General features: G+C 41.7%; 1 protein-coding gene across 2 annotated transcripts; it reads left to right on the forward strand.

The window, feature by feature from the left end:
* Positions 1-499: 499 nt before the first annotated feature.
* LOC129812558 (uncharacterized) lies at positions 500-18,024 on the forward strand. 2 transcript variants are annotated; one of them, XM_055864209.1, is made up of 3 exons: positions 500-850; positions 3,626-3,776; positions 16,310-18,024. In XM_055864209.1, exons 1-3 carry the CDS (start codon positions 644-646, stop codon positions 17,446-17,448), a joined length of 1,497 nt encoding a protein of 498 aa, XP_055720184.1. In that variant the 5' UTR covers positions 500-643; the 3' UTR covers positions 17,449-18,024. The 2 variants fall into 2 exon arrangements, with proteins under 2 accessions (XP_055720184.1, XP_055720185.1); XM_055864210.1 differs by having other exon boundaries at positions 502-850; positions 3,626-3,761.
* Positions 18,025-18,357: the final 333 nt, after the last annotated feature.

The raw sequence follows: 18,357 nt of genomic DNA on the forward strand, positions 1-18,357 counted from the left end.
AGCCTAACCAGCTCTTCTAGGGTGAGTAAAATGGTCAGAGTGGGGTGTTCTCTCATTATGTGTCTGGAAGTAGCTAGCCAATGTTAGCCAGTTAGCTTGGGTGCTTGACTGTAGTTGTGAGGTTTGAGCTTTCAGAACCACCCTACTTTCTGCCAGAGCGTCCAGGGTGCGCTCTGAACACGAAACCACAGATAGGGCGAGTAATGTTCAGTGAGTTGTTCTCTCTCTTTAGATGTCTGGAAGTCGCTGGCAAGTTAGTTGAGAACGGTTGGATCAACCCTTAAAGAGGGTCCGTTCCACCTCTGTTGAATGGATAAATATTTTGTAGATCTTTAGAACATTTCTCCTATAGTTGCCGTTGCCATTACATGTCGCAATGTTGTTTTTAGCGACGTTTCTTTTGTGGAATAAACCTGTGTCAATGGAAGGAAACCTATCTATGGTAAAACTACACTTACCAGACGGCAACAAAATCGCAGTTTCAGATGATTGGCTGAAGCTGCCCACTCCCTCTCGAATATGGCTGCAGTGACTCTGAAGACGTTATGCGATCCTCCGCCATCACTATTGGATGCGAAGTGTCTTCCTTTGATACTTTTAGGACGATAAACATCGATTTCCATAGCTACATTTAATTTATGCGATGGCTTTTCATGTCAACAAGTGCTGCCGCATTGTACTGTGCAACCATTACGTTGTCAAGGCTCTGTCAACGCAGCACATGAAACTATTTGCGCCAAGCTCAACAGCCAAAATACTGCGCTTCTATTCCAGTGACACGCAAGAGGAAAATGAACTTGAACTCGTAACTCGTGCACACTCAAGTGCAGCTGTCACCGTAACGACACAGGTAAGAAAGTACACCTATAACGGCTGCCCAGGCTATTAAGAAAGGCTTGACCAACATTTCAAACTACTTAAGTTATAATGCATGTTGTTGCTAGCTGTCAAACTCACCAGTGGCGATTTTAGCATGTAAATATTGGTGGGGTAACAGCAACAACGTGGGATGCATGCCAGCAATGCCACTACACTGAACAATGCATGAATTGTCACCATTATAGTGCAAACGGTGCCTACATAAAGCTGTCCCAACATCTTAGCACTGCTACATCTGGCTATCAGCCTTGTCTGGCAGCAAAACAGTTCATTCAGCTACATTTACTGACTTTAAAAAACATGGCTGACTTGCTTAAACATGTGGTTGCTAATGACATTTAAGATGTACACACTATGGCATTAGGGGACGGCAAGCTGATGAGAGGCAATCCGTAATTTCGATTAAGGCATTAATTAGCGAACTAGGACGGACGTAGTCATAACTTTGTTTACGCACAATAGACTGACTGGGAAGGTGATTTCCAACAGTCAAAGTCCAGCAATAAGAGCTAAGATGTTCATATTTCTGTAAACTCTCCATAAATACGGGGTTCCACGCTAACATCGTCATATTCAACAGCGTTTAAGAATGAATATTTGTTTTACATATTCATCTTGGTTTGAGAAAGTAGATAACAGTTTATAAACTAAAATATACATGAGTTTAAACAAATACTACTTCAGTCATGTGCATTGACATAAACAATTAAAACACTGTTGGAGTTTGTTGCAGAGATGCACTTGGAAAGTAAAGGAAGAATTACACAAGATGCGTTGAATAAATATATATTTTAGTCATTTATTTTTTTAAACAAAGAAATTTCATATGAAAACAAACAATTAAATCTTGACCTCCATCCCTATATTGTCACAAAAATCACAATAAAAATCCAGCTAGATCCCACAGCACACTCCTGCAGTGGAACCGGTACTGGCAGAAGCTACAGCACACTCCTGCTGTGGAACCGGTACTGGCAGAAGCCACAGCACACTCCTGCAGTGGAACCGGTACTGGCAGAAGCCACAGCACACTCCTGCAGTGGAACCTTGGACATACACTCCTGCGGGGAGCTTGCAGGTGGATCACGATCCACGCAGTGAGCACAGCAGGTGGTGTCTTCTTTAATTTTGGGGGGGGGGGGGGGGGGGGGAATACATCAAATTGATTTAATATGGTTCTGCAAAATGTAGAAGTACTACAGCAACAATAGTAGTTGCTACAAAACCTAGACTCATCGCAGTTAAACATTTGTCTGGGTTTCTCCATCAACCCACTCTCCTCCAAGTGCTTCTCATAAGAAGTAAATAAGGTGTCCATCGTCGGACGTGTGGCACACTCGGCTCTCCCCCTGGCTAGGGTGTCCGGCCTCCTCATGCTCAGGTTCTGAACATTTTCCACCACCTCTTCCCCAGTGGCAGGATTGTTTCCCCTGGGTGCCGAAAGCTACAATAGAAGGAAATATGAAATTGTCCATCAGGATAAATGTTTGTTTTGTCATCACCATACACATCCACATTTACATTACACACATTGAGAACATTCAGTCCAGCATTCTACATACATAAACGCATAGAACACCAACTACCTGCGTATTTTGTATTTCATCAGCCTCTGTCTGGTGAAGGGGAACCCATGGCTGGCGCAGCAGATGCAGTACTGCACCATAGAATTTTCATCCTCTGGTGCAAGCAATCTGGGTGGTCCACTGCGACAACCATGGGTCACCCGGCCGCTCAGCCAGTCGGCCAGGGTCTGATGAGGTACACCATGCACCTTGATAGAACAAAAAACTGTTACTAGCAGATAAAATTCACATACACGTGGTAATCTCCTAAAAACAAAAGATGCCTAACCTTGGTAGCCTGGCAGATAGCCATCACTGCCCCGCTGTCCTCCATGGCATGGAACATGTCCACCTCGCTCCACTGCTTCTTCTTGACTTTCTCCATGCAGTGGTGGTAAACACGTCGCTAAATAACTTGGCAAACTATACACATTTTAGAAAGATAACTCAATCTGAACATGTGTAAAGATTTACATTTCAGAGCTAAGGCATTGAAAGGGGATGAACATTTTCACATTAACTGAAAGTGTACCCACGTTTTTTTGTTTGATATCTGTATGAAAATTAGTGTACCAATTAGTTTAATATTGATGTAACATTTGACTAAATACGGCCTCTTTTTGTAGCTGTTGTAAGATTAAACATAGCCTATAGTGATACGGTTTAAAGTTCCAAATCCATTTTTGCAGATTGTCAGAGGACTCCAATTTTGATACGGTAATGCTGGACAACATTCAGTTGTTTTCGTGATATGTATTATCTAACGCTTACAATTTATTTCCTTTTTGTTTACTATATGAACATTTTATCAACCAAGCTTGCAACATTAGCAAATCCGTTAGCTATATTTCAGAGGTAAAAAGATGTGTGGTCTGTCGCACAGTCGAATTTTACGATCAGTCAAACTCTCGCTCATTCTTCAAAATAAAAGCCTGAAACTATGTCTAAAGGCTGTTGACACCTTAGGGAAGATATAGAAAAAGAAGTCTTATTGATATCCCTTTATATGTGCAATAGGAATGCATTGGAACAGAGAGGTCTCAAAAACAGGGCCACTTCTTGGTTGGACTTTTCTCAGGTTTTTACTGCGCCCCCTACATGAAGCACAGAAAATGCTGGCTAGGTAAGCCTCCAAGCCTAAAGATGTTTGCTCACAGTTTCTTTTGTCTTTTATTGTCCAGGAGGTGACTGTCCCAGGGGGCCGGAGGCAAAGGTTAAACGAGGACGTTCTACCCTTCTCTGCCTTCCTGACAGGCGACTTTTGTCGAAGGCACAGCTACCTGCGCGTCTCCATGATGGAGGAATGCAACCTTCGTTGTAAGCATGACGAAGGTGGATTGAATGCACCATAATAATTGGTTTTTGAACAATAGAGAAATGTACTAAAATTATTCAACTTCTCACCAATAGTGGGTGATTCATCTTCTGTCACATTAACTTTGGTCTTTCATTCACGAGAACTGCCCTGCATTTGTAATTCACCCCTTACCCCCTGAAAGAATCAGATAAACAAAATGTTAGCCTAATAGCTCCGTCTTGCCTTCCGATAGCCTAGGTCAGGGATAGGCAACTTTGATAGGGCTAGGGGACACAATCTGATCTCATCATGAGGGGCGCAGTTGCTCTGCTGATGCACAAGTAGGGCTGTGGCGGTCACGATATTTCGTCAACCGGTGATTGTCAAGCAAATAACTGTCAGTTTCATGGTAATTGACTGTTAATTAACAAACACATTTAGCACTTTCACACACAGCCTACAAGCCACTGATGCTGACCTTTGGAACATCTACATTTTAAAAAGTCTAGTAAATCAATGTAATATAGACTACACAAATCCATTATTTATTTTAGACAGGTCTAAAGAAGCATGAGGAACAGAATAGCATACTCTGAGTCCTTAAGTTATGTCCTGATCTGGCTCTATGCCATAAGGCTGTGGGCTACACTAGTTCATTTAGCAGGCAAGATTTGCTTAGAATTCCGTGGCAGTATTTTATATTATGAAAAATACAATTGATCAAAGCTGAATAAAAAAATAAAGGATATTTTCTCCAAACGATTTGAGGGAGTGCGCACATGCTGCTATTCTGTGTTGAGCGGTTAACAAAAATATATATTCCGATATGCTTAATTTAATGTAACTTTAGTTGTTCTACAAACGTTGGGCTATATGTTTTGTTTTTTAATACACTGCGAGGCTGCATGATGCGACTTAAATGATGATTTGAAAAAAGTCACTTACTTGAAAGGCATGTGCCCTGCTTTGTTTTTGTGCGCAGGCTGTACACACACCATCAGTCATTCATTCAAAATTTGACAAGCACTTGATAATGACTAGAATTTCACGGTGGAATCCCCTTTGTGTGGACATAATGCACCCCCAAAAAAATCCATGCCTTTTTTGGCCAGTGGCCGTTGTGCATTTCTCCCTGAGTGCTGCGCTCCATCACGTGATCAGGCATTTCTCACAGGCTACAAGTGAAGACAGACCCATCGGGGACGCAACTGCGCGTGTCCTTATCCAATTCTGAGGTAGATATTGGAGGACCTGTCCACATTTGTCAGCTAACAAGATGAGCAGGCCTAACGAATAGCAAAAGCACTAGCCTATGTCAATCTACTATCTCCCATAGTACAAAGGTCGACCTATTCTGTGCGAGAAATAAATATTCCAAACATAGTCCTGGACAGTTGTGGGATGCGATAGATCTCAAATTAATACAACCACTAGCACCAAAAAAAAATGTATACTGGCTGACGGCTATTTCTTCACATATGTGTAGCAATGCGCACATGGTAGTAGGCGATAAGCGCAAATGTTCTATTAGCGGAAAACACTATTATCAAAAGTGACCGCAAATGCAATTATGCATGTAATACTTTTATTATAAAGGTGCATTTTTATGGTGAAAATTGTCTTCCCCAAAATTGAAACTCGTGCTGCTTATATATGCCAGTTAGGCTCTACACCCCTTGTAAAGCAGATTAATGTGCTTAATTTTAAGAAGTTATTTGGCCACTTTAGTGCTAGGCTACATGAGGTGTGTGACCATGATTTTAAAAAAGGCATTGTTTCTTATGCTAGGCATCATTCACAAGTGATAATATATAATACACAAGTGATAGGCTAATATTATCAACCATCAGAATATTCTTGATTTAATATTGTCGTTATGTATACTAAATAATGTGTGCATTTTTTGGGGATTTAGAATGGACCATTATCATGCACCTGTATCGAAACAGGGGCGCGGGAAAAAATACTTGTCGTCTTTGCGAATCGAGGACGCTTTTTATTTTTTTCCCGGTAGTTTATTTTCATGCCAGCCAGGTAGTCTATACTCCTGTTTTAAATATAAGCAATGTGCTTAATATTAGGAAAGTTGAGAAATAAATATAGTAGGCCTATAAAAAGCTTATTCTCCTCTTTTCAGTAGAGGCCATCACTGTTATCTTGCACAATTGCATAGCCTGAAGTGATTGATTTTCGAACACATTTGCATCGACATCAGAGTGATTAGAGGGACAATAAAGTGCTGAGTTAGCAAGATTGGTAGGCTACTAATGACCATCAGCAGCATCAGAGCTTGGAGAAGCCTAATTATTTGACTAAACGATCACGTGGAATTTGACTGCCTTCATGACTCGTGACCGCCGGTGTGGTCGTAATACGGTCACTGCAACAGCCCTACGCACAACGAAATTTTGAAATTGCACCTTGTATATCCTCTCTAAGGGGTGTGGGACGCTACCGTCCCACCTGGCCAACATCCAGTGAAATTGCAGAGCGCCAAATTCAAAAACAGAAATACTCATTATAAACATACAAGTGTTATACGTATTTTTAAAGATGAACTTCTTGTTAATCCAACCATGGTGTCAGATTTCAACAGCGCCCAGCAGACAAATCATTACAAACAGCAAACCAGCAACAAAAGTCAGAAATAACGCTAAAATGAATCACTTACCTTTGGTCATATGGTTACACTGACAAAACTCCCAGTTACCCAATAAATGTTGGTTTTGTTTGATCAAGTCCCTCTTTATATCCAAAAACCTCAGTTTTGTTCAGTTATCTACTGTCTCAAACAACATCCGGGGAAATTGCAGAGCGTGAAACTCAACAAACAGAAATTCTCATAATAAACATACATAAAAGATACAAATGTTATACACCAGCTTAAAGATAAACTTCTTGTTAATCCAAACGCTGTGTCAGATTTCAAAAAGGCTTTACGGCGAAAGCAAACCATGCGATTATCTGAGAACAGCGCCCAGCAGACAAATCATTACAAACAGTTAGCAGCCAAGAAGGAGTAACAAAAGTCAGAAATAGCGATAAAATGTATCACTTACCTTGGATCTTCATATGGTTGCACTCCGAAGACTCCATGTTACACAATAAATGTTTGTTTTGTTCGATAATGTCCCTCTGTTTTGTTCAGTAATCCATTGGAACAAAGCGCAGTCACAACAGACAGACGAAAAATCTAAAAAGTACCATAAAAGTTCGTAGAAACATGTCAAACGATGTTTATAATCAATCTTCGGGTTGTTTTTTGTCATAAATAATCGATCATATTTCAACCAGACAATAGCTTCGTCAATAGAAAAGGAGAAACGAGAGGCTTGCTCCTGGTCACGAGCTGGACTCATGTCTGGAAATTTCCACTGTCCTCTCATTGAAAGTGCTGTTTCTCCCTCATTTTTCAGAGTAAAAGCCTGAAACAATGGCCACTTGTTGGCGAAGCCATAGGGCTCGTGAACTAGGTCATAAGTCTTTGTATGGTGGATAGGCTTTCAATGGAAAACAGGCATTTCAAAATAATAGCACTTCCTGGATGGATTTTCCTCAGGTTTTTGCCTGCCATATCAGTTATGTTATACTCAGACATTATTGTAACAGTATTGACAACTTTAGAGTGTTTTCTATCCAAATCTATGTCCATGGTCCTTTCTTGTCGTGGGCCTGACCTTGCTGTCTGATCGTAGGCAATTTCCTCATCTGATTAGGTCAACCTTTCCAAATTAGCATGCACACAGTTTAAGGCATATCCTAGTTTCTGGACCTGAGTAGCAGGCAGTTTACTTTGGGCACGCTTTTCATCCAAAATTCCGAATGCTGCCCCCTACCCTAGTGAGGATATTCTAACTCGCAACAATAAGTTGAATTGAGACCAAAAGCTCAAGAGAAGTTCCAAGTGTTTAATACCAAGGATGTCGTCAGCTGAGTGGGTACATTTAGAAAGTTCACAGCACATCTTATACTCTTCCCTCCTTTAGGTGTCACCTCCACAGCTATACATTTTATGACCCCAATGAGTTTGCCATATCTCCCCTGTGGAATGTCCATGGTCCTTTCTTGTCGTGGGCCTGACCTTGCTGTCTGATCGTAGGCAATTTCCTCATCTGATTAGGTCAACCTTTCCAAATTAGCATGCACACAGTTTAATGGCCTAAACTCCATTTAATGCTCAGTAATCATTCACTAAACAGGATACAAACAAACTACAGTTTAACTTGAAACATGTTACATTTGAACAGAATCCATCAGTGGCAAAACCAACTAGGCTTGTAATTTAACTCTTTTATTCATATTTACAGATGGCATAGAAGTGTATTATTAAGGCACATGAAATTGCACATGTTCCAAAAGGTATTTCTGCAGCAAAATGCATTTAGATAAAAAAAAACAAAGTTTTACATTCAAATGGCTCTCCTGTGAAGTACTGATGCATGACGTACGCCTAGTTTCCTGAAACGAGTCGCAAATCAAATGTTATTTGTCACATGGTTAGCAGATGTTAATGCGAGTGTAGCGAAATGCTTGTGCTTCTTGTTCAGACCATGCAGTAGTATCTAACCTAAATTTGACTCGTTTCAGGAAACTAGGCGTACGTCGCGCGTAGCTTTTGATTTCCGATATCGTACTGTTCTGACTCTGTCTGCTTGGTGGCTGACCTGCCTATACTGTGCCACTCCCCCTCCTAACCTCGCTGTGAATGTTTGTGTCTTTGGAAGTACGACAACTAATCAGTGTCCTCCATTCCAAAACATTCTGTTTCTTAGAAGCAGATTCCTAATGGAATCGAATCTTGACACTCAGAAATGGGAAGCGACGTGCAAGGAGTCAAGGACTCTCCACCACTACATCATCGTCGTTAACAGTTGGAAAAATGCTCGGGAAAAGCAAGCGACAGAAGCAAAGTCCTGTATGGCAATTCTTTGAGAAGTTAAATGAGAAGGAAATGCTAACTTTGCGAGTTGGAATTGAGGTACAGTAATGGTAGTAAAGGTGCAATGCTTAATGACGCGTGACGTAGTGACACGGTGCAACGCACCGTAAGACCCAAAACGTTGCTGGCAGCAGTGCAGCTGCTTTCCCATGGAATTGTAGGAATTCTTATCGTTTTAAAGAAAAACCACAAAATTGCAGTTTAAATGTTAGAATGTTTTTCTCCATTTGTCACATCCCTAGATCTGAGATCTTGTATTAACTTCAGTTATCAATGATTCATAAGGCAACCCCTTGCTGGAGAGAGAGGCTTGTAAGTGCTTTGCAGAGACTAGGCTCACTACCGTCTCCTTTTCCACACATGCTTCAACTTAATGCAGCATGTGTGAAGGGGAATGGATTCACTACGCCAAGACTGTGTGTCGTATCTTGTGATGTGATATCCTACCGATCACTCCATTGAGATGTTCACATTGGGCAGAATCTTTAGAAACTCATCCAAGATTCCCATTCATGATAATACAGGATTTACACAATAATTCAAAGCATGCCTGTGTATCTCATTTTTAGTTGAGTTGTTAGAGGTGCTAGCTTGTAGATGCCAATATAACCACATAGGCATTGGATGTTTGTGGGGGTTTTAGTACAGTGCATCTGAAGTATGCAATGGGGGGGGAAAGGGGGAATTGTACAACTGAAGCTGAACCACCTCATGGCGGGAAAGAAAATTAAGCGTGTTTAAACTGGATGTTCTGGCATATAAATAGAACAGGCATGGAAGCTCTAACCCTGGCAATTTGTTAAGCGTGTTTAAATAGAACAGGCATGGAAGCTCTTACCCTGGCAATTTGACTGGTACACTTGCAATGGCTGCCTGGTATTGTGATACAATTTCCATGGCAATTGTGAATGATCTATCAACTGATGCTAGATTGCTATGTTAACTGTTCATTCAGATGATGCTAACTCAAGCAATGGAATGTATTTTGTGTCATGTCAGTTGAGTCAACAAATCAAAGCACGTACTTAATTTGCTTCCTGGCATGGATTCACTCACAATGGTTGCCAGTCCACCCATTCTACCATCATTGACTTGAAAGGGGATGCCTGTTCTATTCATTCTATTTCTTAGTGTTCTGGTTGGGATGGCGTCACAGCTCACCAGTTTAGTTTATTAGGATACCCATTAGCTACTGCACATGAAGCAGCTACTCTTCCTGGGGTCAACATAACACGTACAGAACAGTAATATACAAGAACAACATAAGATATTACATTAAATTAAGATTTCTACAAAGTTATTTTGCAAAGTCTTCAGACCCCTTCCCTTTTCCACATTTTGTTACGTTACAGCCTTATTTTAATATTGATCAAATTAAACGTCCTCATCAATCTACATACAATGGCCTATAATGAGAAAGTGAAAAACAGGTTAGATATTTTTGCACATTTATATATATATAAACTAAAATAAGTATTCAGACCTTTTGCTATGAGACTGGAAATTGAGTCTTTTCCATTTTTGCTTTTCCATTGATCATCCTTGATGTTTCTACAACTTGATTGGAGTCCACCTGTGGTAAATTCAATTGATTGGACATGCTTTGGAAAAGCACACACATGTCTATATAAGGTCCACAATTGACAGTGCATGCCAGAGCAAAAAACAAGCCATGAGGTCAAAGGAATTGTCCGTAGAGCTCCGAGACAGGATTGTGTCGAGGCACAGATCTGTGGAAGGGTACAAAAAATATGTATGCAGCATTGAAGGTTTCCAAGAACACAGTGGCCTCCATCATTCTTAAATGGAAGAAGTTTGGAACCACCAAGACTCTTCCTAGAGGTGACCGCCCGGTCAAACTGAGCAATTGGGGGAGAAGGGCCTTGGTCATGGAGGTGACCAAGAACTGGCTCTGTCTCGATCTTAACTTAAAGAACATATTCTGGGCGTTCTGCCAGATGTTCCTATGGAGGGGGCCCTCCACCTCTCTTGACCAGACACAGCCCGGAACCAAGGATTGTTTAAGAAACCAAAGATAATTTTCATTCATTTCATTCATTAATTTTCATTCAGATAAATTTCATTCATTACAGCTTAGTGGGACTATCATTTGTTTTTCAACAAGACAAATCAAGTATAATTTTATTTGTCACATGCGCCGACTACAACAGTAGAGTAATTTAAATCAAGGATCAAGAATAAAGCAATTCTTAGCTACAATTATTGATATGTCAAGCCTTATCGTGAAATGTTTACATACAAGCCTTTAACAAACAATGCAGTTCAAGAAATAGAGTTAAGAAAATATTTACTAAATAAACTAAAGTAAAAACATTTTGATTTAACACAAGAAAATTACATTAAAAAAACGAGGCTATATACAGGGGGTACCGGTACAGATTAGTCAAAGTAATTTGTACATGTAGGTAGGGGTAAAGTGACTATGCATAGATAATAAACAGCGAGTAGCAGCAACGTAAAAACAAAAGAAGGGGGGAATCAATGTAAATAGTCCGTGTGGCCATTTCATTAATTGTTCAGCAGTCTTATGGAGCCTTTTGGTCCTAGACTTGGCGCTCCGGTGCCATTCGGTAGCAGAGAACAGCCGATGACTTGGGTGACTGGAGTGAAGAAGCCGGATGTGGAGGTCCTTTACGTCCCTGTTAGTGAGAATTTCTCCTTTACCAAGATAATCCATCCACTTGACACGTGTGGCATATCAATAAGCTGATTAAACAGCACGATCATTACACAGGTGCACCTTTTGCTGGGGACAAAAGGCCTCTCTAAAATATTCCGTTTTGTCAAATGCCACAGATGTTTTGAGGGAGCTTTAAATTGGCATGCTGACTAGTAATGTCCACCAAAGCTGTTGCCAGGGAATTGAAGGTTAATTTCTCTACCATAAGCCACCTCCAACGTTGTTTTATATAATTTGGCAGTACGGCCTCACAACTGCAGACCACAACTGCAAGACCTCGACAGCCGGCTTCTTCAACTGTCTTGATCTTCTGAGGGGGAGGGTGGATGTGCTGAGGAGTTTTTCTGTCTATAATAATAAATCCGCCACGGAGGACCGTTAAACCCAGAATTCTATTGGATGCAGGACTATCAAGGTCTGTCTGATAGGTGTCTTATACATTGCATTGCTATAATTAGACGTAGCCCTAGTGCTGGAGTTGACTGGTCTGTTTCTTACCAGTAGGCTATTTGAATGTATTTATTAAGGGCCTTCAGATTAGGATGATTTTTCCAAACCCATTTCCTCCGATTGGTTCTATTTGAAGATCAAATCTGAATTCAATGCTATGGTTTGCCAGTAGGTGGCGACAAAACACTATAGCCGGTTGTGTGTGTGTGTGTGACAGAAAGCCTTAATAAGGTCTTAAAAATCTGACCCTTTAAAAAAAAAGTTTTTGCTTAAAATGACATACCAAAATCAAACGGCCTGTAGCTCAGGACCTGAAGCAAGGATATGCATATTCTTGATACCATTTGAAAGGAAACACTTTGAAGTTTGTGGAAATGTGAAATGAATGTAGGAGAATATAACACATTAGATCTGGTAAAAAAGAAAACAAATATATATATATTTTTTTTTTGTACCATCTTTGAAATGCAATAGAAAGGCCATAATGTATTATTCCAGCCCAGGTGCAATTTAGAGTTAGCAGTGTATGTGCAAAGTGTTAAGACTGATTCAATGAACCATTGCATTTCTGTTCAAAATGTTGTATCAAGACTGCCCAAATGTGCCTAATTGGTTTATAGATAAATATAAGTTCATAACTGTGCACTCTCCTCAAACAATAGCATGGTGTTCTTTCACTGTATTAGATACTGTATGTTGGACAGTGCAGTTAGATTAAAAATAATTTAAGCTTTCTGCCAATATCAGATATGTCTATGTCCTAAGGAGAAAAAAATGTCTTACTTCCAACCTCATGCTAATCGCGTTAGCCTACGTTAGCTCAACCGTCCCGAGGGTGACCCACCAACCCTGTAGAGTTGTAAATGTAAATGGAGAAAAAAAATCCAACCACAGTATGTCCTAAAAGTGTATAACTGTAGTTGTATACTGTTGCTAGTGAGTCGAGTTCGGGTGGCTCAAGTATATCAATCCTATCTATTTCTTGGTTTGTGTTTCTCCCCAGCTCCTTGGGTTTGGCTGGGAGTCTACAATGGTTCGTCCTTCAAAAGTTGCGGCGCAGCTTGGCCAAAACAATCTTGAAGCATAGATTTCGATTGGTCAGACCAACATTGAACAGTCTTTACCACGGGAGCTTCCTGTTTTGAGTTAAGGACTTGTTCCTGTACGTTACCACAATCACACAATGAGTTGTTAATGATGTAACAAACACTTCTGCCTTCCTGTCCGCGCAATGGATAGAGAACCCCGCTGGCGGAATGGACGGGGACAATATATCCGGAGAGAGCCATGATTCTATTAAACAGTATGTTAGTCTCTCTGGAAGGAGATCCTTACCCTGAACTCGTCTACTTTATTGTCCAGGGACTGAACGCTAACGAGTAATATACTCTGAAGCGGAGAATGTTATGCACACCGCCAGAGTCTGAGTAGGGCCCCACTCCTGCATCTTTTCCGGCAGCCCCTGGGGTGAATAGCACTGCCTTGGGAAGTTTAAACAAAGGATCTAATACAGGGAAGTTGAATTTCTGCTCTAATTTAGGGTGGAGAACCACTGATTTAATATCCAAAAGTTTATTTCCGACTAGGTAATAATATATTATTTTCTCAGAAAGTTGTACAAAATTACGCACAAAAAAAGTTTGCTAGGAGCTAGAAACAGCGCCATGTTGTATGTATTTGGACGTTGTGTTGACGTTGTTTGCTGAAGTTTGTTTTTGTACTCATACGTTTCCTAATCAGGAACAAGTAGAAGGCGTCTAAGACGATGATGGAAATCCGGGTTTGGGGTCGAGATCATGCGGTTATACTGTTTCTTTGAAAGATACTCATGATTTATGTGTAGTTTTTCTCGACTTGGAACACGCTTAGGAGGCCTTCGCTCGAACAATAGGCAGAGCTGCAAAGAAAAAGCCATATCTCAGACTGGCCAATAAAAATAAAATATTAAGATGGGCAAAACAACACAGACACTGGACAGAGGAACTCTGCCTAGAATGCCAGCATCCCGGAGTCGCCTCTTCACTGTTGACGTTGAGACTGGTGCTTTGCGGGTACTATTTAATGAAGCTGCCAGTTGAGGACGTGAGGCATTTGTTTCTCAAACTAGATACTCTAATGTACTTGTCCTCTTGCTCAGTTGTGCACTGGGGCCTCCCACTCCTCTTTGAATTATGGTTAGAGACAGTTTTGCGCTGTTCTGTGAAGGGAGTAGTACACAGCGTTGTACAAGATCTTCAGTTTCTTGGCAATTTCTCGTATGGAATAGCTTTCATTTCTCAGAAAAAGAATAGACTGAGTTTCAGAAGAAAGTACTTTGTTTCTGGCCATTTTGAGCCTGTAATCGAACCCACAAATGCTGATGCTCCAGATACTCAACTAGCCTAAAGAAGACCAGTTTTATTGCTTCTTTAATCAGAACAACAGTTTCTGTGCTAACATAATTGCAAAAGGGTTTTCTAATGATCAAATAGCCTTTTAAAATGATACACTTCAATTAGCTAACACAACTTGCCATTGGAACACAGGAGTGATGGTTGCAGATAATGGGCCTATGTAGATATTCCATAAAAAAATCTGCCGTTTCCAATAGTCATTTACAACATTGTCTACACTGCATTTCTGATCAATTTTATGTAATTTTAATGGACAAAAAAAAAGGACATTTCTAAGTGACCCCAAACTTTTGAACGGTGGTGTATGTAAATAAGGTATTGATGAATTTAGCATTTTATTTAGTGCAACATTTTCTAAAAACCTTTTTCCGCTTTGTCATTATGGGGTACTGAGTGTAGATTGAGGGGGGGAAAAGTATTTAAGCGATTTTAGAATAAGGCTGTAATGTATAAAAAATTGGAAAATGTCAAGGGGTCTGAATACTTTCTCGATGCACTGTGCGTGAGAAGAGTCCAGTAAGAGGGAGTCAATGCAAAAGATGGTAAATGCTAATAGTCCAGGTAGCCTTTTGATTAACTATTCAGCAGTCTTATGGCTTGGGGGTAGAAACTGCTCAGGAAACTTTGTCCCAGACTTGGCTCTCCGGTACTGCTTGCCATGCTGTAGCAGACTGAACAGTCTATGGCTTGGGTGGCTGGGATCTTTGACAATTTTCCGGGCCTTCCTCTGACACCGCCTGTTAGAGGTCCTGGACGGCAGGGAGCTCAGCCCTAGTTAATATAGTGGGCCGTTCACACCACCTTCTGTAGCACCTTGCCATACCAAGTGGTGATGCAGCCAGTTCGAGATGCTCTCAATGGAAGTTCACTAGACAGCATGCCGTGTGCGCAATACCCGGACTGCCGCATCTGGCGGGGTCAAGTCTGGGTAGTCTGCCATGGTTTCATTTAATATCCGTTGGGATCGGCTTGGGGCATGATTTTATTCCTCATAGTTTGTTGTACTGTTGTTGACTGACTGAAAGGGAACGTAATGTTATGACTAACTACTGTTCCCTGAAGGAGGGAAACAAGGTACAACACCTATTTGGCCCCACACCGACCGTTCCTGGGCTCGGTGAAGAGTGGAATTAAATTGAGGGAATTAATCCGACCCTCTCGCTTATCACCTGTGGACGACGGGGCTTCCAGGGAGGCGCAGATTTCCTTGGTCTTGTCAGCCGTGGTTTTAGCTCCGTCAACCAAGTGTGCGACTTCCCATAGTATGTTGTACCTCTTTTCACTCCTTCAGGGAATCGTAGTTAGTCATAACGTTACGTTTTGATCACACACTGATTCAGATTTCAAACAAGGTGAAATTGTTACCTCTTTCATTTTCTCTCTCTCCTGACTCATCTCGCCTTCCTTTAAAAAAATAAATAGGTGGGTGGTGCGGCTGTACATAACTCACGCACTCGCTTTCCCCCTCTCTCCTAATCTTGTCCCCTCAGTCCATTTTGATTTGAATTTGATAAAGGGAACCCATAGAAATGTACTAGAGAGCTCATATCATTTCTTTTTACTTCTATGAGTAAATTGAAAGTTTGTAAATTAACGGTAAAGGTGCATGCCACCACCTATTGTGCTGGAGTGTGTAAAGTCTGAACAGGTATAAAGCCAAGGTAGGTGATTTACTGCCACCTGCAGTTACGGAATGTTCAGGAGTATACTTAATTGGCTAAACCATCCTGGTGACCTGGATAGAATTCTGTTATCCTTAACTCACTAGCATGTCCCACTTCAACTACTTCAAAATGGTGAAAGCCCTCAACGGCGCTGCCCATGTCAAAGAAGTGGAGATGTGCATCTCTGAGTTGTGTTTTCAGCTACATTGTATTCTTCTGGCATGTAAAATGGGAAACATTGATCTTCTGCTTGGATAGAGGCCTTTTTGACCTCTAAGTCATGTGGTAACTTTTAAAATAAAATCACTAACACTGATTGAATTACAATAATGACAATGCATTACCATATTACAATGCTGTTTGACTATATTTTCGAGTTGCCTTCCTAAACCTTCATCTTAATTTCCTCCCTGTCTCTCAGGCACCACAGCCAAAAGGCCTCTGTCCCTGCCCAAGACCAGAATCAGCCAGGGGTCCTCCCCACCCCTCTCCTATGTCCCCCATCCTAGAGTCCTCACCTCAGCTATGGCCCTCCAACAGTACCACTCCAGAAGCGGGGGTGGCCAACACAGTAAGGATGTTTCGTGCCTTTCAGGCTACACTGTTTCAACAGTGCAGCCTGATGGCAGCTGCTCGAGAACCCACCGGTGTGGAAGAATCCCTCAGTGGTCCCATATTGTCAAAAGAAGCCTTTACGGGGGTGACGGTGCCTCTAGTGTAGCCCCCAGCAGCAAATATGGGATCGGTGACTTACTGGCAACCCCCAGTTATCAAACCAAAGCTGCTGGATCTGACACACACACACATGTGTTGAGTCACAATGACACAGACTGCCTCAGGTACACACTTACCAGGGGTCCAAAGTTAATAAAGAATTCCTCTACAAGGACCTCCGGGATTCCTTCCCTTTGCACACTACTGAGAAGCGCCAAAACAGGACACCTCCTAGGCCAGCATAGCATAAGGCTGTGCCACAGACAAACCTCCAGAGATGTCCCCCAAGCCAAACTCAAACAACCCACACAGGAGCACTTGGGGGCGGACGCAAATTCCTCTCACTACCCTAAGCCAGACAACCCCACCACCGCCCAACTGACACACACTGACGCCCAAGGCCGTGCCTCCATGGTGGATGTGGGCAGCAAGTCTCCCACACGGCGAAGCGCCACAGCCACAGCTAGCGTTCATCTGGGCCCCACCACTTTCCGCCTGCTCCGTGACAACCAGTTAGCTAAGGGCGACGCGCTAGCCGTAGCGCAACTAGCGGGAATCATGGCCGCCAAGCAGACTAGCGCCCTCATCCCGCTCTGCCACCCGCTGCCCTTAGACCATGTCTCCGTCACCTTCAACCTCGACGCCAGCCGACTCGCAGCCGTTGTCACGGCGACTGCCCACACCACAGGCCGCACCGGAGTGGAGATGGAGGCACTGACGGCGGTCACGGTGGCGGCGTTGACGCTTTACGACATGTGCAAGGCGGTGAGTCATGACATCATCGTTACGGACGTCAAGCTGGTCATTAAGACGGGCGGGAAGAGGGACTTCCACCGTGAAACCTGACCTCCAGGTTTGGGAGTCAATACCACTTTTTATTTTAGATAAGTTTAACTCAGGAGACTTCCTGATTTGACATTGGAATCGAGCCCCCAAACCTGCATGGTATATCTCCTTTCCGACCCGCTAATCTCCGATCACCTTAGAGAGGATCAAGAAATGCCTCACTGTAAGTCCTCCACTGATTTAAGTTTCCATAACCTATGTGAATCAAATCAGCGTGCCGATGGCACAGTGCCTGGTAGGCCGTGCCACGACTTGCTGATACTATTGGTCCTTCCATTGTACCAGATAACAGGGCATGATCAGAAATGCTTACTCTGGCTATCTGTACTGTACATTTAGTTAAATATCAGTCGCACACTCTCCCTTAACATGTAAAATTGCAGTTTTGCTTTTGCTTTATTTTATATTCAGTTTTTTAAATCTGGGGCATCATTTATGAAATGTTCTTACACAGATTTAGATTGTGAATTGTTTGTACGTTGAAATCCATGACAACATTGATTCATAAACCTTAAACTTGATGTGAAAAAATGATTCATTGGATTTTTTAAATAAAAGGGTGATTTATTAATGAAACATGCTTGTGTGTGATTCCCACACCTTTAACAATGCTTATACATTTTATAAATTGTCAATCCATACATTTATTTTTTATGATTGAAACTTAGTACAAAGGTTAGCTAAGAAAGTGTTTAATTTGTAATTGCATAATAATAACACTGCACAATTCATATTGCATCAGTCATTTCTGTATACCAGAAATAACTAGTTTGTTAGTGAATACCAGGTGGAAATGGCAACAATATCAACAACATGGTAAATAGAGTGCCTTCGGAAAGTATTCAGACCCCTTGACTTTTTGGACCGTTTGTTAGGTTACAGCATTGTAAAATGTATTATAGTTTTTTC

Source organism: Salvelinus fontinalis, chromosome 16 (genome assembly GCF_029448725.1).
Source record: "Salvelinus fontinalis isolate EN_2023a chromosome 16, ASM2944872v1, whole genome shotgun sequence".
NCBI classification, from domain to species: Eukaryota; Metazoa; Chordata; class Actinopteri; order Salmoniformes; family Salmonidae; genus Salvelinus; species Salvelinus fontinalis.

What these genes read in the sequence shown, in the direction of transcription:
- LOC129812558 (XM_055864209.1), top strand. Translation starts at nt 644, where the DNA reads ATGGCTTTTCATGTCAACAAGTGCTGCCGCATTGTACTGTGCAACCAT. An exon ending in CTGTCACCGTAACGACACAG is followed by an intron (nt 851 to 3,625) that starts GTAAGAAAGTAC and finishes TTTATTGTCCAG; the next exon opens with GAGGTGACTGTCCCAGGGGG. An exon ending in TCGTTGTAAGCATGACGAAG is followed by an intron (nt 3,777 to 16,309) that starts GTGGATTGAATG and finishes CCTGTCTCTCAG; the next exon opens with GCACCACAGCCAAAAGGCCT.